We start from the raw sequence: 22,606 nt of genomic DNA, 5'->3' as shown, positions 1-22,606 counted from the left end.
AGGAAAATAAGCTAGATTGTTAAATCTTGCAAAGTATATGGTCACCCTTACATTATAAGGTTCCACCTTCCCAGTAATTTAAAACTCTCTCTGAGTGACTCGAAGGCCTGGGAGCCAATTCGGGTGGGTCCTGCGGTGATAGACACTGAACTCTGGTGACATTGCTCACTTGGGGGATGTGTGCAGGCAGCCAGATGGCTGGGGGTCCTGGGCACAATAGGCCTTTTCCTTCCCTTTCACACCAGGTCTGTCCTCACACGGTCACACTACCACATTCAGAGATCTGTGCACACTCACACGCACACGTGTGAGTGCTGTCACACATACTCACTCATGCACATGCATGCACACTCATACACTTACACTCTCACACAGCCGGAGCTGCCACATACAATGTCCCCTGATGGGGACAGCTCAATGCAGAAACCTTTGTGTGGGTCTAGCAGGGTTACTGAAACCCGAGAAGACAAAACAGAAAAACCTAGGAAGACTTGGGAAGATGATCCAAATGGGAATAAGGAACAAAAAACAAACAAACAAAAAATAAAAGTAGCAAAAATTAATTGAAAACAATTAAGCCCAGGGTATCAATACTTTGATTATTGTTTATGTAATGGTCCTGGTTAGTTTTTATCACTCCCTCATTAATTGGTAGTATTTTAGTGGCTTGTTAGGAGTTTAAAACATTTAGATCTTAGGATAGATTACATAAGATTTTTATTAGATTTTACAATTGTGGGGACAAAGCCCCAAAAAGCAGTTTCCAGGCTCTCGGCCTCACATAGAAAGGTGCTGGCTCGGGTAGTAAATGGCCATCAACTGTGATCAGATGGCCATCAGCTGTGGCTAGTTGGCCGTCAGCTGTAACCCGTAAGCCATTGGCCACTAATATAACTGCTGTGGCTACGCTAGCAAAAGAATGGGGGCTGGCAAGAGCAGATTGCAGAGAGGCGGATGCTGCTGGTGAGAATATAGTGATATGACTCCCCTACTTATGGCTCCGTGGGTGTTCCTAGCAAGAAGATGGTGGCTGGCAAGCGCAGACTGCTGTTAGGACGGCGGGTTGCAGATTATGTAGATCCTGCTTCCTGTGTCTCCAGCCCAGCCATCAGCGAAAATATATTGGTTTGACTCCCCTATCTATGGCTCCGTGGGTGTTCCTTTTTGGCCTTACCGTGTCCTGCGTTCTTATGTGGGGAGCGGGAGCTGACACCCCACCTGACACCCTACGCGACAAATGGCGCAGCGAGCAGGGTCCCCTGTGTGACACATGGTGTAGTCGGCAGGATACGGTTCTGGCCAAAGCTTTCCGAAGGGCAGTGGAGCAGTTTGTGTGTATGAAAGCTCAGTCTGAGGAGAATGAAGGAGAGTCGAGGACAGTTGGTCGGTTGGCAGCAAAGCGGACAGCAGGTCGCACGTCGTGTGAACGCAGCCTCCAGTGAGACCATAGTGGTGTGACTTCCCTACCTATGGCTCCGTGGGTGTTCCTTTTTGGCCTCCTCATGTCCTGCGTTCTTATGTGGGGAGTGGGAGCAGAGACCGCGCTGGACGCCCTGCACGACAAATGGCGCAGCGAGCAGGGTCCCCCGCATGACAACAATTTTTTTGTTAAATTTATGACCAGTGTTTAAAGTTTGGGAAACATAGTTCATAGGATTGAAAAGTTTTAATTTTATATTTGTGCACATGGTCTGTGAGTACTTAGGCAAAGTTGACTGCTGAGTAGTTTTTAAATGATGATTGTTTAGTAAATTCACACTATTACTGTATTAGGTATTAAGCAGAAAAGTGAGTACAATATTACTGTCCAAACCCAAGATTATTCCCCAAGGGGCTATATGAAGTCATTGTTCCTGGGGGAAGCTTTTCCGTTTGGGGGTTTCTACCAATTATGCTCCTATTCCTGAATAAGAGGTTTGTTTTGCTGCTTTTAAACTGACTCATTTCACTGTTCCCTGTGGACTCATAGACATCGACATCTCACCTGTAGCTGAAACAATTCTAAATGTCTGATTAAAACCACCGATTAACACATCTTATCTTCAAGTTACATGATTGCGCCTCTTTCTTATTTCTCTGCGATGGTTCATTTCATGTCCGTTTGACTGGCCACAGGGTTCCCAGATTAAACATAGTATTTCTGTGTGTGTCTGTGAGGGGGTCAGCCTTTGAATTGGTGGACAAAGGAAAGCATAAGGCCCTCCTCAATGTGGGTTGATGTCCTACTGAACAGAAAAGAAAGTGGAGGAAGAAGGAATTTGGCCCTTTTTCCCTGCCTCACTGCTGAGTTGGGACCTCTCATTTCATGCCCTCCTGCCCTCCACTGGGCTTTACACAACCAGCTCCCTGGGTTCAGGCCTTCCGATTCCATCTGGATTGCACTACTGTCTCTCCTAGGTCTCCAGCTTGCAGATGGCAGGTCCTGGGACTTCTCAGCCTCCACAGTCGTCATCATAAATCTTGTTTTATGTATGCACGTATTTCCTACTGGCTGTGTTTCTCTGGAGAACCCTGACTTACACACCCATCAGTATCCACTTCTTGGATTTCCACCTTGTGAGGTGAGGCCTCCACCCTCCCCTCTCTTTTCCATTCCTACATCTTTCACAACCCACAGTTCACACTTCGCACTTGAACTTTTATATTTACCTTTTCCAAGTTGTTAATCATTATTAATATGATCTGTTCTGCAGCCTTTACCTTCGACTCTGTGTCCCCAAACGGCATCTGTGGTGTCCGCGTTGTGGGGCCCTGGAATCTTTGACTTGGCCTCCGGCAAGTCCTGTGGTCTCACTGCCCAGCGCAGAACCTGGAGGCAGAAAGGTAGGTGCCGGCAGATGGACACTGTTGGATTTGTAGGTTTAAAGTATCACCACCACTGTGATGGGGAAAAGACAGTCTTTTCAACAAAGTGCTGGAAGAATGGGATATCTGTGGCAAAATATGAACTCCAACCTTACCTTCACACGCTTCACAAAAATCCACTCAAAATGAAGCATGTAAGATCTATTATGCTACACTTCTAGGAAAAAAACGTCTTTGCAATATTAGATTAGTCTATGACTTTTTACTGAAAAAACAAGTAACCTCAGGGTCTCAGTACTTTGGTTGTTGTTTGTGTGAAAGTCCTGAGCAGTTTTTAAATCACTGCGTTATTGATTCAGTGTTTTGGTGACTTGCTAGGAGTTTGACAAATTTAGATCTTAAGATAGATTACATACAATTTTAACTAGATTTTAAGCTTATAACCAGGATTTAAAGTTTGGGAAATATAGTTTGTAAGATTGAAAAGTTTTAACTTTATACTTATGCAAATACTGGCAAGTTGACTGTTGAGTGTTTTTAAAATAATGATTGTTTAGTAAATTTACATTATTAAATTATTAGGCATTGAGAAGAAAACAAAAATGTGAGTAGACACACAAACTTCCAGGACCCTAATGAATATGTCAAAAATTGTAAAAGAAAGAATACAATTAAAAATGTGTATATTTGGGCTGGCTGGGTGGCTCAGGCGGTTGGAGCTCCGTGCTCCTAACTCCGAAGGCTGCCGGTTCGATTCCCACATGGGCCAGTGGGCTCTCAACCACAAGGTTGCCAGTTCAACTCCTCAAGTCCCGCAAGGGATGGTGGGCTCTGCCCCCTGCAACTAAGATTGAACACGGCACCCTGAGCTGAGCTCCTGGATGGCTCAGTTGGTTGGAGCACGTCCTCTCAACCACAAGGTTGCCAGTTCGACTCCCGCAAGGGATGGTGGGCTGCGCCCCCTGCAACTAGCAACGGCAACTGGACTTGGAGCTGAGCTGCGCCCTCCACAACTAAGACTGAAAGGACAACAACTTGAAGCTGAATGGCACCCTCCACAACTAAGATTGAAAGGACAACAACTTGACTTGGAAAAAAGTTCTGGAAGTACACACTGTTCCCCAATAAAGTCCTGTTCCTCTTCCCCAATAAAATCTTTAAAAAAATTGTGTATATTAACTTATTTATTTAAAAAAGTAAAAGTCATTTTAAAAAATCAAATTAAAGCATATGACTAGTAAGTCCAGTATATTATTTTTAAACAGGACACCATAAGCACAGTACTAACAAAAAAATTTTTTTAAAATAGATTTTGTCCTTCTAAATATGTAGTAAAGAAAAAAATCACTATTCATACGTATATCAAATCACCACAATGTATACTTTAAATCGTTTATGCTTTTATTTGTTAATTATACTTTAACAAAGCATAAATCAAAAATGAGAAGAAAAAGGCAAGCCACTTATATTTAACTAAGGCCATATAGGAGTATATTTGGAACCACCCAGAGTATTAAAAAAACTTACAATTCAGTCATAAGAAGACAAACAACCCAATTTAAGAAATAGGCAAAGCCTTGGAACAGACGATCACAAAAGAAGGTATATGGCAGGTCCACAAGCACTTGAAGAGATGTCCGGTCTCACTTATCAGCAGAAAGCTATATATTACAACCGAAACGCAATGCCAAAATACACACTGTAATGGCTAAAATAGAAGAAAGCACTGATGCCGCATGACCACCCCTCCGTGGGTAGGGATGTGGCACTCAGAACTCTCTTTGTAGGAGCAACACAGTGCAGCAACCCTGCAAAACCTGCGGCTGTTTCTGAGGAAGTTAAACATAAACTTGACACTCACTGCTAGATATTTATCCAAGAGAAATGAAAGTACACGTCTGCACCAAAACAATATGTGAATGCTCGTGGAGGCCTCATTGGCTGAAAGCAATCTGGATGTCCACGTCTTGGTGAGTAAATAGGTTGCATGTGGAATACTATTCAGTACAAAGTGGATGAGATATAATTACAGGCAACCACAGGGGCAAATCTCAAATCTTTCATGCTAAGTGAAAAATAAGACACGAAAGACTGTGCAGAATGATTCCATCTATTTCAAGTTTTAGAACAGGTAAGACTAGAGTTTGCCTGGGACAGGGGTGGGGAGAAGGGTCAACCTGGAACAGGTTTGGGGGACTTTCAGTGAGGAAATATTCCTTCTCCTGATGGTGCTGTGCTTATGTGATTGTATGCAACCAGCAAAGCTCAGGAACTGCACTCTGAAAATGGGAGCATTTCAGTATAGGTATGATAAATACGACCGTAATGAACAAAGCAGAGGCATTTCCTGGCAACTCCACTTACTAACCAGGCTAGTGCTCCTGACTCTGAACTCCTGAAACAGTGGGTATGGAGAGCAATTCTATAAAACTGACCTCATCTTTGTACGAGGAACTTGACTCTGCAAAACATTTATAGACTTTGAAGGGATCCTCATTTCCTATGCCCGTCCTGCTCTGGGAGCTGCTGTGCAGGAAGGTGTGTGCCTGAACCCTTGTGTCTCAACTCTACTCCCACCATGGTGGGCTTAACAGGCCCCCCAAAAGATGCGCCCATGTCCTAACCCCTGGTACCTGTGGATGGGACCATTTTTGGAAGTGGTGTCTTTGCTGATGCAATTTAGACAAAAGAAGTACAGTGGAGATGGGCCCTGAATCCAATGACATGTCTTTATGGAGAAAGGAAGGGGAGATTTGAGACACAGACACGGTTAGCTGGCCATGTGATAATGAAGGCAGAGACGTGGTGATGCGGCCACAAGCCCAGGAAGAGGCAGGAAGGCCCGCCCCTCCCCGGGAGCCTCCAGGAGCAGCCACCACTGCCAACATTTTGATTTCTGACATCTGGTCTCCAGACTGTGAGAGAACAAATCCCTGCGCTGTTGAGGCCCCAGTGCATGGTGTGTTGTTAGGACAGCCCCAGGGCATGACCACAAGGTCCCCTGTGCTCTGCTCTGGGGTGGGGTCCCTGACTCTACCAAGCTCATATCATCTGCTTCTTGTGAGATGTGGCAGCGGGTGGCAAGGGGAGCATGCAGGCCAGGCCAGTCCCAATCCTGTCCCTGTCGGGGCCACCAGCTCACAGCGCCAGACCTCAGTTTTCATTCTGCCAGCACTCACAGAACCAGACACACTGGGCCCTCTAAGCAGCAAGCTCCTGGCTCCTCCCGCTTCCTCCTATCCCCAGACACAGGGTGGAAGTGGCTTCTGGCAGCACCAGCTCTGCCTCCCTCAGTGTTCTCTCCCTGTATTCTGAGCTCTTCAATTTCCAGTTAATATTTACTTCTGGTCTGTTCTCTCTGCCAAACTGCCCATGTGGTCCCACCTGGACCCTGACCAATGCTATGGGCAAGCCGAGGGCCCCTGGAACCTTTGACTTGGCCTCCACATGGCCCTAAGCTAACCTGTCATGGCGAAGGAGGAAGGGAGAGGGACCCAAGGTAAACCAGATGTCTGGGGTTGTAAGTGGGGAGAGAAGAAGCGGGGGTGGAAGGAGGAGGGTTGGTGTTTATGGAGCAACTACTGTAACTCCAAAACTGGGGTCAGTATTTTACACATGCACCCAAGCACATTTTCCCAAATCACCCAATGGTGTATAATATGGTGTCTCCATCAGCTCAGGCTGTGTAACAAATATCACAGACTGGGGGCTTAAACAGTCCTGGAGGCAGGACTAGTTCTCCTGAGGCATCTCCCCTTGGTGTGTGGATGGTGGTCTCCTCCCTGTGTCCTCACATGCTTGTCCCCCTTTGTGTACCTGAGTCCTGATCTCTTCTTATAAGTACATCAGTCATATGGAATAAGGACCCATCCTAGTGACCTCATTTCATCTTAATCACCTCTTTAAAGACCCCATCTCCAAATACAGCCCCATTCTGAGGTCCTGGGGCCTGGACTCCAACATATGAGTTTGGGGCAGGGACACAATTCAGCCCATAATTCTGCAGAGGAGAAAACTGAAGGTATAGTGGGATAATTCACAAAGCTGCAGCCCTGTGTGAGGTCCAGCTGGGTTTTAGGGGACAGGATGTGTCTCACACCAAGCTGGGATGGATTGGGCTGGAGAGGATCTCTCCCGTTGGAGGCAGGTCTCCGGCCCTCTCCTGTCCCTGACCCTGTGGGTCTGAGGCCTTTGGGGGCTGGTGTCCTGAGCAGACAGTCAGGGGGCTGGGATCGTGTGTCCAGAGGCAGAAGAATGGCCTCAGGCGGGCTGAGAAAGGGAGCCCAGTGAACACGTAGACCAGGGATCCCTGTGCTACGTGGTGGAAAGACACCCTGCCGGCATCACAGTCTAGGAGAATGCCCACCAGGCACAGGAGCTCAGTAGGGTGGAGGTGGACCCTCGGGAAGGCCAGGGCCCAGAGCACTTTCTTGTACAACTCCAAGGCCCAGATCCCGTGCTGGGGGGACTTGGGGACCCTTCCCTTCTGACCCACGCCATCCAGACACATGCCCAGGTTCCAGGCCTTCCTGCGCCCCACCTGGACTTCCCAGTAATGCCTCCCGGCGGAGAGCCCCTCCTGGCCCAGCACGTAGGGGTCCAGGTCAAATCGGCCAGGGTCGTCCGGCAGCTCTTGCTCCAAGGGATGGCACCTCACACTCTTCCCATCTTCAGACAGGGCAAGTTTGGGGCTTGCAGTGTCGGGGGCCAGGGATGGGCTTACTGTGGGAAGAAGAGAGTCAGGTTTGGGGGTTCTGGCCTCCACCCACACTCCTGCATGGTTGGGACCCCATGGTTTTTCTCCATGTCTCTGAGGGACGTAGAGGCACAGATGCCCTGTAAATTCCTTTTGTGTCCCCATTTTCTTCCTAGGACACTGAAAACAGCCCCTCCCCCAATAGAGCAGGCAGTGCAGTTCCAAACTGGGGGCTAGGTGACTCCTGGGGATGAAGAGATACAGCTGGTGAGTTTCAAGGTCTGCTTATCACTCAGTGCATCACCTCACAGTGTGTGTGTGCGTGTGTGTGTGACACAGAGAGACAAGAGACAGAGGGAGATACACAGGGAGAGATACAGAGAGACAGAGAAGGAAACAAACAGAGAGAAAGATAGACCTCTAGAGAGACAGCCAGATGGAGACAGGAGGACATGGGGGTACACGGAGGACGTAGGAGGATACAAGAAGGTACCACACGCACACTGAGGCAGGTGCTGTTGGGCAGCTGTGGCATCAACCACTGAGGAGTCCTGTCCAAACCCCCCGAGAGGGGTCTTAACAGCCCCTGTGCCAGGATGAACATTTTCCCAAACAACCGCCTTCTCTCGCACCCTACTCTCTGCCTGCTGTCCCTGTAGAAGCTCCCAGGCCTCTAGCATAAGACCTCCGGGGATACGGTCTGTGCAACTGGGCTCCCCACTGAGAGGCAGGAAAGTGTTTGGGGACCAGCTGGGCACCCAGATGTCCCAGAAGCCACCTTTTCAACAAGGGAGACTTTGGGCCTGGCACTAGAGCCAGACCTGCCTTCTGGAGTCCACAAGCCATTATATGTGGGGTCTCGTCTGGGCACCCCAGACAATCATGCTTCCTGAACTGCGTGCCCCTTGGCCTGATGGGATCCATGCTGAGCTACCAAACTCCACCTTTCCCCTAGACAGCTGCTTACATCCTTCTAGCGTGGAACCTCACTCCCTCTGGCTTTCTAGCCAAGACTGTTTGTATTTCCCCAAAGTCTCTGCGCTGCATCCTCTGTGCTGTATTCCCTCTCTTCCCACTCAAATCCCTTCTCTGGACAGTCTGGGCAATGGCCTTGGAGCTCACCCATGATCCATCTCCACTAAGTCAAACACCTAGCCCAGCTCCTTCTGTACCAAAGCCTCTCATCATTAAAAAAGACTATTCACATTAGGAAAAAAAAAGACTTCCAGACTTTTTAAAAAGTTACAAAATAGCATAAAGAATATGTACATGACAACATCTTGCACAAGCACAGTAAAACATCAAAACCAGAAAATAAACATTTATACAAAACTATTCAATAACTATGACAAAAATCTCCAGACCTTATTCAAAATTTGCCAACCACCCCCATCACACCCTTCTCTAATTCGTTAGGTTTTTTTTTATTGCTAAATAGCATTCTGTTACTTGTCCTGTGTAAACACTGGGCAAATAGCAGGATTGTGTTCAGTTTTTAGCAATTGTGAACGATGCTGCTGAGAAGATTCTTGTCCTAGTCTTTCTGTTCATTTCCTAGGGTCTATGACCAGGAATGAAATTGCTGGGTTTGTGGGGTGACTGAACGTCCCACTCCAGAGTTAACTGATACACCGTCTCCCAGTATGGCTGTGTCACCATGTATTTTCAGGGTCACCCCTGCCAAGCTGGCATCCATAAGGATGTCCCTTCTTCATCACCAGCTCTCAAGTATCCTATGACCATCACATCGGCCCTCCCCATCTTAATTTTCCTTCTTTGTTATGGATCGTTCTAGTCACACAACAGCCTAGCCAACTGTCCCTCCATGTCTTTCCCTAAGGAAAGAAGAGTCTGTGAGATTGTGCCTTTCTGGGACTCTGTTCCATCCTTTGTTTACACCTTATGTCTCTCTGTCTGGTCCCCAAAAGATGGTTTGCAGCCAAAGACGGGTAAGATATCTCACGGGAGATACAACATAAGCCGGGAGGAACTGAGTGGGGACCCCCAATGAGCTGCCTTAGACAAATATGGGAAGGGGCCTTGTCTCCCCTTCCCCCTGCCTGGGAAAGTCTGTTGCGGGCCCTGGCTTTTCCCTCGCACGTGTTTGTGAGAGAAGTCATGAGGACAACAAAGATCAGTTCTCTCCACTTATCTCAACGGAGCTGTTACAATATGAGAGACTTGACCCTGAGAAGGTACATACCTTAGGTAAGATACCATGGGACCTTGTGCTTCGGCTGTTTGAAGGATAAAATAATTGTTTGGGGATGTTTCTATAACATGATAAGTGAGTCTCACAGACAGTGTAAGAAACAATGTTGCTTTCTTGTAGTTTTAGACCTCTCAATAAAAACCTCCATCCAGCTTTATTCTGGGCTCCAGTCCTCTGAGACTGAGAGGCCCCTGGCCTTCGGAGAGATTTAACAGCATTAAGTCTCTGTTTGTTTCTTTTTTAAAAACTTAATCCAAACCGCCCCTTCTCACACCCTCACTGCCCTTGTTGCATGGGACGCGACATCTGGCACCCAATGTGGGGCTGCACGAGAAGGGAAGGACGACTAAGAGTCATAAGAATCTGCAGACACGGTGAAGGAAGAATCCAAGAATCCAAGAATCCGCTGCGGCAGCTACCTGGGGTAAGGAGGTAGTTTATGGACTTGGAGAATTTAACCAGGGTAATGAAGGAATTCAAAAGAAACAACTAACACTTTCGTGTGAAAGAGTGTGATTGTGTGAGTGAATGCTTATAGCTCCACCGTCCTTTAGGACTGTGGAGTTTGCTTGGGCTCGTAACCGCCGTTCCCTAACGCGTCATACGACATAACGGTGATTTGGCATCTCGCCAACCAGGGTTGGGGTTTATATAACCACGCCTTAGTCAAGACGTGTTCTAAGTCCCCACGAGGTGAACGGCCGGCCGAGCCTCAGAGTGGAATTGGAGTGAAAGTCCTTCTCTTTCCTTTCCTGTTTAATTACTAACATGGGTAATGCAGAAAGCAAGTACAGACCTTGTATCTGCCCGCTTCAGCAGCTTCTTAAAAAGAAAAAGCACAAAACCTCAAAAAAAAAAAAAAGATTAGAGAAACTCCTTAAAGTAATTGAGACTCATTGTTCCTGGTTTCCAAACCTTGGGACACTTGAGATAGATAAATAAGAAAAAATAAGACAAGGTCTCTATAAATTACATTCCAACGGAGTGTCTTTCCCCAGTTCAATCTGGGAAATGTTCCAACTAATCCACTTAGTTTTAAAACCGCTCCAAACAGACTCAGAGAAACAATAACTTGTTTAAAAATAAGGCCCAACAACTTTTTATAGTTGTTAGAGATTTCAGTATGTTAATAAAAAGGATAAAACAAAAAAAATGAGATAGAGACTTAAGGTAGAGACTCTGAGTCTGACAAAAAAAAAAATTTAGACAAAAACAAAAAGATTAGGAGAGACCAAATCTCTACATTAAATGATTTACAAAAATTGTTAGGAGAGATTAATTGGCTTTGTCCCACTTTGGGAATCCCCACCTATGCGCTCAGTAATTTATTTGGCCTTTTACGGGGTCCCTCTCAATTAGATAGTCCCGTACCCTGACTCCTCAGGCCAATAAAGAGCTACAATTAGTTGAACAAAAAATTCAAAAAGCTCAGATTCAGTGCATAGATCCATCTCAACCTTTACAAATTTTAATTTCCTCCACTCCCCATTCACCTACAGCGGTGATAATTCAACAAAATGACTTGGTGGAGTGGCTGTTTCTACCTAATAATTTTGTCAAATCACTCCCAACTTATTTGGAATTAATTTCAGAGCTTGTTTTACAAGCTCGCACTTGAGTTCTTCATTTAAAAGGAATTGAAGCTAATAAGATAGTTGTCCCATTTAAAAAACAACAAATTATACACTTAAATACCCATTCTGAAGTCTGGCAAGTTGCTATTTGTGGATATTTTGGAATTATTGATAATCACTATCCAAAAAATAAATTGTTTCAATTCCTTCTAAAGACCAGTTGGATTCTCCCTAAGAGATTAAGTCCAGCTCCAATTTCAAAAGCTGTAACAGTTTTTACTGATGGGTCTAGTAACGGCAAGGCAGCGATAGTGAGTGAAATAAATCAACAAGTCATTCAAACTAATTGCACCTCTACACAGAGAGCAGAGTTAGTTGCTATGTTAACTGCCTTACAAGATTATACTGAACCTTTAAATATTGTCTCTGATTCAGCTTATGTAGTTCACACAGTAAATAACATGGAGACGGCGTTACTGTCTAATAACTCAAACCTGTCTCTCCAGTTTCTTTTTAATCAGCTTCAACAGGTTGTCAGAAACCGACAACATCCATTTTTCATTACTCATATACGCGCCCACACCTCCCTACCGGGACCACTGACGCGTGGCAATGCTGTTGCTGATTCATTGATTGCTAATGTTCTAATTACTGAGGCAACTGAGTTTCATTCTTTAACCCATACAAATGCTGCTGGCCTTCGAGCTCGTTTTCCTATTACTTACAAACAGGCCAGACATATAGTTCAAACTTGCCCAACCTACCAAATTCTTAATGCTTCTCAAGAGTGCCCTGAAGGGGTCAATCCCCAAGGACTAGTTCCTAATGCTATCTGGCAAATGGATGTAACTCATGTCCCTTCGTTTGGACGTTTATCTTTTGTTCATGACACGGTTGATACACCCTCTGGTTTCATCTCGGCCACTGCTCAAAGTGCTAAAATGCTAGCCACTGTTGCAGACATTTACTTATCTGCTTCTCCATCATGGGCCTCCCTCAAGCCATTAAAACAGACAATGGCCCAGCTTACACTAGTAACAAGTTGTGGGGACAAAGCCCCAAAAAGCAGTTTCCAGGCTCTCAGCCTCACATAGAAAGGTGCTGGCTCGGGTAGTAAATGGCCATCAAGTGTGATCAGATGGCCAGCAGCTGTGGCTAGTTGGCCGTCAGCTGTAACCAGTGAGCCATTGGCCACTAATATAACTGCTGTGGCTACACTAGCAGAAGAATGGGGGCTAGCAAGAGTGGGTTGCAGAGAGGCGGATGCCGCCAGTGAGAATATAGTGGTATGACTCCCCCACCTATGGCTCCGTGGGTGTTCCTTTTTGGCCTCACCATGTCCTGCGTTCTTATGTGGGGAGCGGGAGCAGAGACCCCGCAGGCCGCCCTGCACGACACATGGCGCTGTGAGCAGGGTCCCCTGCGCGACACGAGTTTTAAAAATTTTGTGAACAGTGGAAAATTAATCATACCACAGGGATTCCTTATAATCCCCAAGGACAAGCTATTGTAGAACGTGCTAATTGTACTCTCAAAGAACAACTTCATAAACAAAAGGGGGGAGACAATCCTCCACAAGTACAACTGGCCAAAGCCATGTTTACTTTAAATTTTTAAAATTCTTCTGGCTCTAACAATAATACAGAGCCACACCTTGGGCGCACAGCTGCAGAAAGACATTTTAACAATCTCCACAGTCCTAAGGCTTTGGAAGATGTGCCCATTTGATGGAAGGATATTCAGACTAATCAATGACATCTAAAAACTTTATTAACATGGGAAAGAGACTTTGCTTGTATTTCTCCAGGTCCTGAAGAAAAACCTTTGTGGATTCCTGGTCGGTGTGTCAAACCATACCATGAGCAACAGCCCACAGAGAAAAAAAGACGTCTATGGATTCCTGTCCAAACCTTTCGAGTGTGGGAGGGCTCTCCCACTGTTCATAGTGTTCTTCAATTGCTTCATAAGATTTTACATAGAACTAAAAGATTTGCAGGATTGCTGATTATTGCTATTAGGGGTATTATTGCTATAACCACTGTCGCTGCTGTTCCTAGTGTTGCTCTACATCAAACTGTTCAAACTACAAAATTTGTACAAAAATGGCATAAAAATGCTAGTAAATCTTGGAACCAACAAATCAAGATAGATCAAGAAGTTAATGTTAGATTAACAGATTTAGAAACCACTGTTGTATTTCTTGGTGACCAAGTAAAAAAAATCTTCGCGCTATGATTACCTTAAAATGTGATTGGAATATATCCACTTATTGTGTAACCCCATTTTCTTATAATCAAACTCATACCCCTTGGTCTACGGTGCGAGCCCATCTTCTGGGACATATGCCTAATCTCACTGTGGACACTTTACAATTACAACAAGAAGTGGATCAGATGTCCAGCGCCAAGCTTGGGCTCCTCCCTGGAGAAGAGACACTTTCTGCGGCTGCAGAAGGACTTTCCAATTTAAACCCTGTTAAATGGGTAAAGACTCTGGGTGGAGGGTTTGCTAGGGTTATTGCTATTCTGTTTATGATTCTTTGTTCATTTTGTTTAGTCCTTAGATGTGACAAATAGCCCTCTGATGGGCTATGAATGAAGAAACTGCACGGTCTGTGTCTCTCATACTTCAAAAACAAAAAAGGGGGAGATGTAGTCGCACAACAGCCTAGACCACTGTCCCTCTATGTCTTTCCTTAAGGAAAGAAGAGTTATGAGATATCACCTCACCCCAGTCAGAATGGCTATCATCAACAAGACAAATAGCAACAAGTGTTGGAGAGGCTGTGGAGAAAAAGGAACCCTCATACACTGTTGGTGGGAATGCAGACTGGTGCAGCCGCTATGGAAGGCTGTGTGGAGGTTCCTCAAGAAATTACGAATAGAATTACCATATGACCCAGCAATTGCTCTCCTGGGTATCTACCCAAAAAATCTGAAAGCATTTCTCTATAGAGACACGTGTACTCCAATGTTCATTGCAGCTTTGTTTATTGTGGCCAAGACATGGAAACAACCAAAATGTCCTTCGATAGATGAATGGATAAAGAAGTTGTGGTATATATACACAATGGAATACTATTCGGCGTTAAGAAAAGATGATATAGGAGCATTTGTGACAACATGGATGGATCTTGAGAGTATAATGCTAAGCGAAATAAGTCAGACAGAAAAAGCAGAGAACCCTATGATTTCACTGACATGTGGTATATAAACCAAAAACAAGACAAACAATTGAGAAACAAAAACTCATAGACACAGACACTAGTTTAGTGGTTACCAGAGGGTAAGTGGGGTGGGGGAAGGGTGATGAGGGTAAGGGGGATCAAATATATGGTGATGGAAGGAGAACTGACTCTGGGTAGTGAACACACAATGGGATTTATAGATGATGTATTACAGAATTGTACACCTGAAATTATGTAATTTCATTAACAATTGTCACCCCAATAAATAAATTAAAAAAAAAAAAAAGAAAAAAAAAAGGAAAAGAAGAGTCTGTAAGACTGTGCCTTTCTGGGACTCTGTTCCATCCTTTGTTTACACCTTATGTCTCTCTGTCTGGTCCCCAAAAGATGGTTTGCAACCAAAGATGGGTAAGATATCTCACGGGAGATACAACCTAAGCCAGGCGGAACCGAGTGGGGACCCCAAACGAGCTGCCTCAGACAGGTATGGGAAGGGGCCTTGCCTCCCCTTCCCCCTGCCTGGGAAAGTCTGTTGCAGGCTCTGGCTTTTCCCTTGCACCTGTTTGTGAGAGAAGTCATGAGGACAACAAAGATCAGTTCTCTCCACTTATCTCAACAGAGCTGTTACAATATGAGAGACTGAGAAGATACATACCTTAGGTAAGACATCATGGGACCTTGTGCTTCGGCTGTTTGAAGGATAAAATAATTGTTTGGGGATGTTTCTATAACATGATAAGTGAGTCTCACAGACCGTGTAAGAAACAATGTTGCTTTCTTGTAGTTGTAGACCTCTCAATAAAAACCTCCAGCCAGCTTTATTCTGGGCTCCAGCCCTCTGAGACTGAGAGGCCCCTGGCCTTTGGAGAGATTTAACTGCATTAAGTCTCTGGTTGTTTCTTGCTTAAAAACTTAACCCAAACTGCCCCTTCTCGCACCCTCACTGCCCTTGTTGCGCGGGACGTGACAGATCGTGACAACCCTTCTCTAGCAAGCATTCTCAGTGGTGTCCCTTATGAGACCTGAAAGCTGGAGGAGCCTGTGCAATCTCACAGCCCAAAGCCTGCCTCCCCTGCACAACCGTCCCCTTTGCTCATTTTCTTTGTCCTTGCTGCCTTCGTCTCTCTTCACACTGATCGTTCCTTTTAGGCAACAAACATGCTCCATCATCCTCCACTTTAAATGAAAACCAAACTTTTCCTTGATTCCACACTCTCCAATTTTCAGCTTGGCCTAATAGACAATAATTTTGAAATTTTCTACCCAGTTCTCTCCATGGGGCACCTTTCTTCATTGACTACACTTGTCATGTTTGTCAGGGTCATTTTTCTGTCCTCATCTCACTCCTTTTCTCAGCTGCATCGAATACAAGCAGCTGTTCCCTCAACACACTTCCTGTTGCGATTTCAGTGAAGTATCTCCTGGTCCCTCCCACAAGCTTGCCCATTTTTTCTGACTCCAGGAGTCATCCTGCTTATCCAAACCTTTAAGTATTGGGGTTCTCCGAGACTAGATCTTGGATTTTCTTTGTCCTGTATCTTTCTTTTTTTTCTTAAATTTCATTCCTTTTTAAATTAGTAGGTGTTCTTTAAAGAATAATTTTAAGTTTACAGGTAATTTGAGCAGACTTCCCAGATATTATTCACAGTCGTTATTTTAAATGCCAGATATAGGCAGTTGACTTCAAATTCCTGTCTCCAGCCCAAACTTCTGGGAGCTCTAGACTTGCATATCCCGTGCTTTCATGTCTCCTTTTGGAAGCCTGAAAATATCTCAGTCTGAAGAGTTCCAAGACAATTTTCAGCCCTTTGGCCTAAATCTGTCTTGTTTCTCCCCAAGCCTTTCCCTTTTCAGTACATTGAGCCATTGCGCTTCAGTTACTCATCCTGCTGAAGGTCATCTTACATTCTTCCTTTTTCCCTCTGGACTCGGCTACTTGAGCTCCAGGACCCAGCTCACGCCTGCTGGGAGGGTATGAATGGGGGATTCATTCCTCCTTCTCGCTTAGCTGCGATCTGTCCTCCCCATCACCCAGGCCTGCATTTAGACATTGCTGTCCCTCTGCAGGGCCTGGTGATCCTAAGTGAATGCTCTCCTGGCCAACTTCACTACTGCATCCACTTTACTCCTATATTTACCCCAATTTATTCCAGTTTCAGTTAAAAATTTTTATTGCCCCCTGATGATAGGAAGAAGTCACTTCATTCACTAATAAATACCCAGGTGCTGCCATGTGAAGCACTATTTTAAATGAGTGAATGAGTGAATGACTGAGTGGGCTCTCTGTCTCCACCTCAGCCCTTCAACCAGTGGCCATGTTGGACTGGGTCTCCTCGGCTTCCCTTAGTCTCCCAGTTGCCCCACCTTCTGCTGGCCAATTTCTGTGTCCTGGCCCTGGCCCCCGCCGCAGTCAGAGCCTCTTCCTCTAAATGCCTTGCCTCCTGCCTCCTGCGGTCATGTCCTCTGACGGACAGTCACTGCTCCCGCCTTCATAGCGGTGCCTCCAGTGCTCTGCCTCAGAACAGCTGAGTCTCCTGCATCTCCCACAGGCAGGACTCCCACTGCTACAGGTTCTCCCGCCTGTCTGTTCCAGGGCCTCAGAAAATAAAAGAAGGAGCCAAGTTCTCTCAGGGCCGCTAAACCTTGACTTTCACGAGGATGTGGCTGCCACTCACCAGCATTCAGCACTGCATTCGTGTACCCTGGAATAGAAGGGAACAGACGCACGCATATGCACATGTGTACTCACCAATACGCACACACGTGCGTGAGTGTAAACATACACCACATGCACAACACAGTGCACTCGCCCCTGTGCACACAGGTGTGTGCGTGTAAACACACATATGCACACATGTAGGAATGAGCATCAGAATGCAGATCGAAGCCAGAAATGGTCTGGACTTGCCTCCTGGTGGCCTTCATCCACTCCCCCTCCCCATCCTCTTGAGTAACTCTGAACTTCCCACCCTTATTTCCATCAGAGCTGAGTGTTTGAGGGAGAGAAGCCAGGACCCATACGTCAATGAAGGAGGGCCTCTCTGCCCTTTCCTGTTTTCCCAAGACCACCCTCTCCCGACTGCTTCAGGGAATTAGGTCTGTGCTTCTGGCTGCCTTTGTTTCTGAGGATCAGGTCAGGTATGGGACTTGGGGTGGCCTGTGGGAGAAGAGGCTCTGAGTCTCCATACATGGCCCTCACCATAGATGAGGCCTTCCTCTCTCCAGCCTGCAACAAAACACAAAGATGTGCCATGGTGGGCCAGCTATCAAATGGGGCCAAAGCTCATGTTCTGGGAGCTAAGTCAAGTGAGGACATACCAAGCTCCTCTCGCCATCTCTCTGTAAAACAAGAGCAAATGTATGTTCTTTACTGCCCAAAACAACCACAGAAAGGTCATCTTATTCCTACAGAGCATTGTGCACAGAGCAGAACCCACTGGCCCCACGCTGCCCTTCATTCTTCCCAAGTCATAGCACTGGGTTTCGACCCAGCCCAGGGACTGTCTGCTTCCAGCATGGGGAAAGCCCCAGCTCCTGAAATGACACAGGAGGCAGGGAGTGGAGTGAACGCCTTAGTATTGATGAAAACTCTGATGACAACAGACTCCCTCCACCAGCTGTATCTAATCGCTTCTGCAATATTTTGAGAAGGTGTCATCAGCCTCAAGGGACAGACACACTTGGGGTCAAGCTGATTGTCTGCTTCTGAGAGGGAAACCATCCAGCTTTCTGGAAATCACTGGGTCCTCAGAATCGGGGTTTCTGGTATATGGTGACTGGGTGGTGCTGGAGCTGGGCCTCTGGGCTCCCTGCGCACCGTGGAGTGGCGAGTCCCGTTCCTGCTGGCTTCCGGATCCTGCGCCTTTGCTGCATGCAGTCTCTCTTCTTCCAGCCGCTTCCTATTCTTTTCCCTTTGTAGCTTCCAGAAGAGGCAGATGACTGTAGCTACTTTGAGCGCCACTGCAGCGAGGGTCAGAGGCAGAGCTACTCTCCACTCCGCTGTGGACGAGAACCTTCTAGAAAAGGAAGCTAACAGAGATTCCAGGGTGAGAGCAAAATCACAGGGTGAGAGCACTTCTATGTTCTTAACATGTGGACATTACAGGGTTCGTGGGTTGGGGGCCCAGTCTTAATAGATTGCTCTGAGATGCAGAACAGCATATGTGTGCGTTTGTGTATGTAGATGTGGACAGACACACAGAACTAGTGCACACGGGGGCAGATGGGAAAACGCAGGGGGCAGAGAGCTGAGCAAGCCACGAATCTGGGTGGAGGTGCACAGAGTTCTGGGTATTATTGTTGCAAATTTGCTCTGAGTTTGGAATCATTTAGAAATGAAAATTTTATACAAAGTTAAACTTGGGGGCCCCGAAGATGTCCTTCAGCAGGTGGATGGACAAACAAACCGCGGCATCCATTCGGTGGAGTATTACTCAGCACTACAAAGAAATCCGCTATCAAGCCAGGAAAAGACATGGGGGGACCTTAAATGTGTATTACTGAGTGAAAGGTGCCAAACGGAGGAGGCCACATACTGTACAATTCCAACTACCTGACATTCTGTAAAAGGTAAACACTACGGAGACAGTACAAAGATCAGGATTTCCAGGGGTGGGGGGATGGGGAGGGATGAACAGGCAGAGCACAGAGGATTTGGGGGCAGTGAAACTACTCTGCACGGGACTGCAATGGTGGACCATGGCATTGTCCATTTGCCCAAACCCGCAGCAGGTCCAACTCCACGAGCACGCCTAATGTAAGCCACGGACTCTGCGTGACGATGTGTCCATGGAAGTTTACTGTTGTGACAAATGCACCACCTGGTGGGGAAGTAGCTGGTGGGAGCCCACGTGTGTATGGGAAATCTGTGCACCTTCCCCTCAATTTTGATGCAAACCTAGAACTCTAAAACTTAAAGTCTATTTAAAAAAACAAAACACTTTAAAAAGTTAATATTGCAGTAAACTTTTCTCTTTCCCCTGGAAGGTAAAGTCCTTTTGGGGGTCCCTCTGCACCCCGTCTCTGCTCCATCTCAGTGATCAGTACTCAAAAGTGTGCAACTCCCCAGGCAATGGACAGGGAGCTGCCAGCAGTCTCCTCAGGCTACCAGCCTCCTCTCCCTCCTAATGACCTGGCATCTGGGGACATGAGTGCCTGCACTCAGAGCTTTAGAGACCAAAAGTGAAGAGGACACTACCAGACAGCAGGCTCTTGGCCACCTTCCTCTTCGAGAGGAGGGGCTGCAGATGGAGCACAAGAGGTCCTCCACCACGCTGTCCCCTGGATGGTCACACTGGATGCCACAGCCCAGAGGCCAGTCATTGGAGACGCCGAGAGATTGGTCACAGAAGGCAGGATCTGTCCCTTGAAGTCTCTCCACTCCACCTGGGGTTCTGGGTACCAGTCTGCCGAGGGGCACTCTGCCAGCACACCTTTGTCCTGGTCAACTCGTACGCAGACTGTGGGCTCCGAGCCCAGCCCTGCAGAAACAGACAACCATTCCAACCTTTGCAGCAACCCCACTTCCACCAGGGGTGGAAGATGAATCTTGAGAATTTTCTATTGGTGTTAGGGATTTTTCCCGAATTACCTACTCCATGTAATAGTTACATCCCAAATATGTTACCCTCATTCCCATAAATAAAAAAAACAACACAGGACCAAACAGAAAAGGTTCACTAAGATTAAATACCTTTGCTGGGTCACAAAATGGTAAGTGTGGGATTGAACACAAGGTTTGCTGGCTTCAAACACGAGCTATGGATCACCAGAGAGACTTCTCCCACAACTCATACACACTCCCCCCACTCCCTTTCTCCTTCCTTTCCTGTTTCCAGGTCAATGGGGGAAATGGAGATAAGGAAAATTAGAAAACAAAGCCACACATTTCCTGAGAAATCTGTCCCTGCAGAAGCACCTGGGAATGGATATGCCTAGAAGCATATGCTGTGGGAGTCCTCAGGCACTTTGGGCCACAACTGGACGGTCTGGAGTGGGGACAAAACCTTGGGGAAGCTCTTGGGGAGATGTGGGGCCCTGCCTCACCTGCCACCCTCAGCTGCAGGGTGGCCTCCTGGTCCGCGGTGCCATCTTTGAAGTGGCAGTGGAACGTCCCATTATCCAAAGTGCTGACATTGTATATCCTCACCGTGGCTTGACCCTGGGTCAGCCCAGCCCTCGCCAAGGACGTCCTTCCGCGATACCTCACCATTTGCTCTTCCTGCATGTCCTTCCCTTTCTTGTGCACGTGCACCGCCTGGGAAGGCTGGTCTCTGTACCACCGCACCTCCATATCCTCAACGTTGATGTTGGGGGATAGATGACATGGTAGGTCTGCATCTGCCCCCACCATGGCCCAGATGGGCTCGCCAGGCCCAGAGACGGTGAAGTCGGCTTTCCCTTAGGGGGCAGATCCAAAAGAACAGGGTAGGCCAGGGCCGAGGAGACTAGGGGCTCTCCCACCATGCCCATGGTGCCCAGAGCATTCCTTGGATCCTGAGCTGACATGGGCCATTCTCCTGAGGTAGGGAGGGAGCAGCTCTTACCATTTCCATGGACGGAGCTGGACAGGAGCTGCAAGAGGATGAGGATGATGGAGAGGCTGGGCGGAAAGGTGTCTGGACCACAGGTCTTTTTCATCCTTGCTGGGGACAGAGACCCACACCCCAGATATTGGAGACAATATAGTTTCTTATTGGGGAAGAAATAATTTCTCTGCCTGTCTCTGTTCCTCTGTCTTTGTCTTTTTGTCTCTCTGTCCCTTTCTGTCTGTCTGTCTTGTCTGTCTCTCTCTAGCTCCCTCTCTGTCTCTGTCTTTCCCTTTCTGTCTTGATGGGAGATAAGGAACCACCAAGTAGCTAACAGGAGTGAAGAAAAAAATGACCTTGGAAAAGAAAAGCTGTTTTTCACCATCTTAGTCACTTCGACTCCCTAACAAGTTATTAATTCTACAGACAGAGAAACAATAACTGCCATCTATTCTTGTATCCATCTACTCATGGATAACATCCCTCTTATTGTCATCCATCCCCAGAATTCCATGGTGACATCCTCCAGTGTGAAGGGGTTTCATTTCCTCACCTGTTCTTGTAAAGTTATTATTGCCCAATATCTAACCACGTTCAGTTGTGAAACACAAGCACGCTGGGAGAGAAAACTCAAACTCTGATTATGAGAATCCAAGGTCAAAAATCTATCTAAAAGCCTTCTGTTTTCTATTTTCCACAAGAGGACTTCTGTACCTGAAGGAGGGGAACACAAACCCTGAGGTCAAAACACTCCGTAAGAATCTCTATTACTTATAGTGAACTTAGTTTAGAGAGCAAGTGTTCTGAAACTCATCTGCTGGCCAGGGCAATCCCACCCAGCATAGCCTTGCAGGGTCGGTGTTTATGTGAACGAATCAAGAGTTATGTTAGCAAATGCTCTTGTTCATTTTGGAGCTTGCCTTCTAGGAAAGGCCCTGAGGTCTCCCTGGTGCTTGAAGATGGGAAGGAAGTGGAGAAAGCAAAGATGTAGATGAATGCTCAAAAATGGAAAATACTCACCAAGCCCGAGTCCAGGTGCAGGCCTCCCAGGGAAATTCTGTTGGTGTGGAGGAAATCCACTTAGTTCTCTGCAAGTTTCAGGTGGGGCATAAAACAAATGAACCACGCCATCCACACGTGGCGATATGGGCCCAGAACCCAGAAACCCAGTGTAAACAGCTGAGCCTCCCCCAGTTTCTGTGGAATCTTCCTACTACCTTTTTGTAAAAAATAAGCAACTGTGCCTTTTTGGCAGTTGCAACAGAAAAAATAAGAAGGTTTCCTAAGGGGTGTGGTCAAAATAACTGAGCATATTAAGGGTTGAAGAGCAAGACCCTGGTAGAAGGAGATGGGGGAGAGATGGAGACCAAGCAAAGTGGCCCGTGGAGGGATGGATCTTGGGCCCAGTGCCAGGGGCCCCAAGGAGGAGATGTGGCTATCAAGAGCCAGGATCAAGGCCAAGGGCAGGAGCTGGGGGCTTCAGATAAAGTTTCTCTATTATGAGAAGACCCCTAGCCCTAGCCGAGCTGAGTCTGGATCCTTCAGGAAATTTTTTGATGATTGGGTTGAAATTGACCAAATTTTGACGTTTTCCCTGCAGACTCC

General features: G+C 46.7%; 1 protein-coding gene and 1 long non-coding RNA gene across 2 annotated transcripts; one reads left to right on the top strand and one right to left on the bottom strand.

Annotated features, from left to right (window-relative positions):
- Positions 1 to 4,683: 4,683 nt before the first annotated feature.
- On the top strand, positions 4,684 to 14,746 carry LOC308491730. Its single transcript, XR_013992395.1, has 4 exons — positions 4,684 to 4,775; positions 7,678 to 7,768; positions 9,342 to 10,137; positions 13,095 to 14,746. It is a non-coding gene; the product is annotated as an uncharacterized lncRNA (long non-coding RNA).
- LOC308491729 (butyrophilin subfamily 1 member A1-like) lies at positions 6,899 to 22,132 on the bottom strand (the record flags this gene model as incomplete). The annotated part of the gene is given in 12 exon segments (XM_081035739.1): positions 6,899 to 7,527; positions 17,674 to 17,700; positions 17,793 to 17,813; positions 18,292 to 18,309; positions 18,312 to 18,503; positions 19,672 to 19,719; positions 19,722 to 19,754; positions 19,757 to 19,954; positions 20,520 to 20,873; positions 21,020 to 21,118; positions 22,022 to 22,106; positions 22,109 to 22,132. Coding segments are annotated over 12 exon segments (1,728 nt in total).
- Positions 22,133 to 22,606: the final 474 nt, after the last annotated feature.

Source organism: Rhinolophus hipposideros (assembly GCF_964194185.1).
Source record: "Rhinolophus hipposideros genome assembly, chromosome: 23".
NCBI classification, from domain to species: Eukaryota; Metazoa; Chordata; class Mammalia; order Chiroptera; family Rhinolophidae; genus Rhinolophus; species Rhinolophus hipposideros.
The sequence above is the reverse complement of the archived record's forward strand: the minus strand, read 5'-3'. Positions and strand labels throughout refer to the sequence as shown.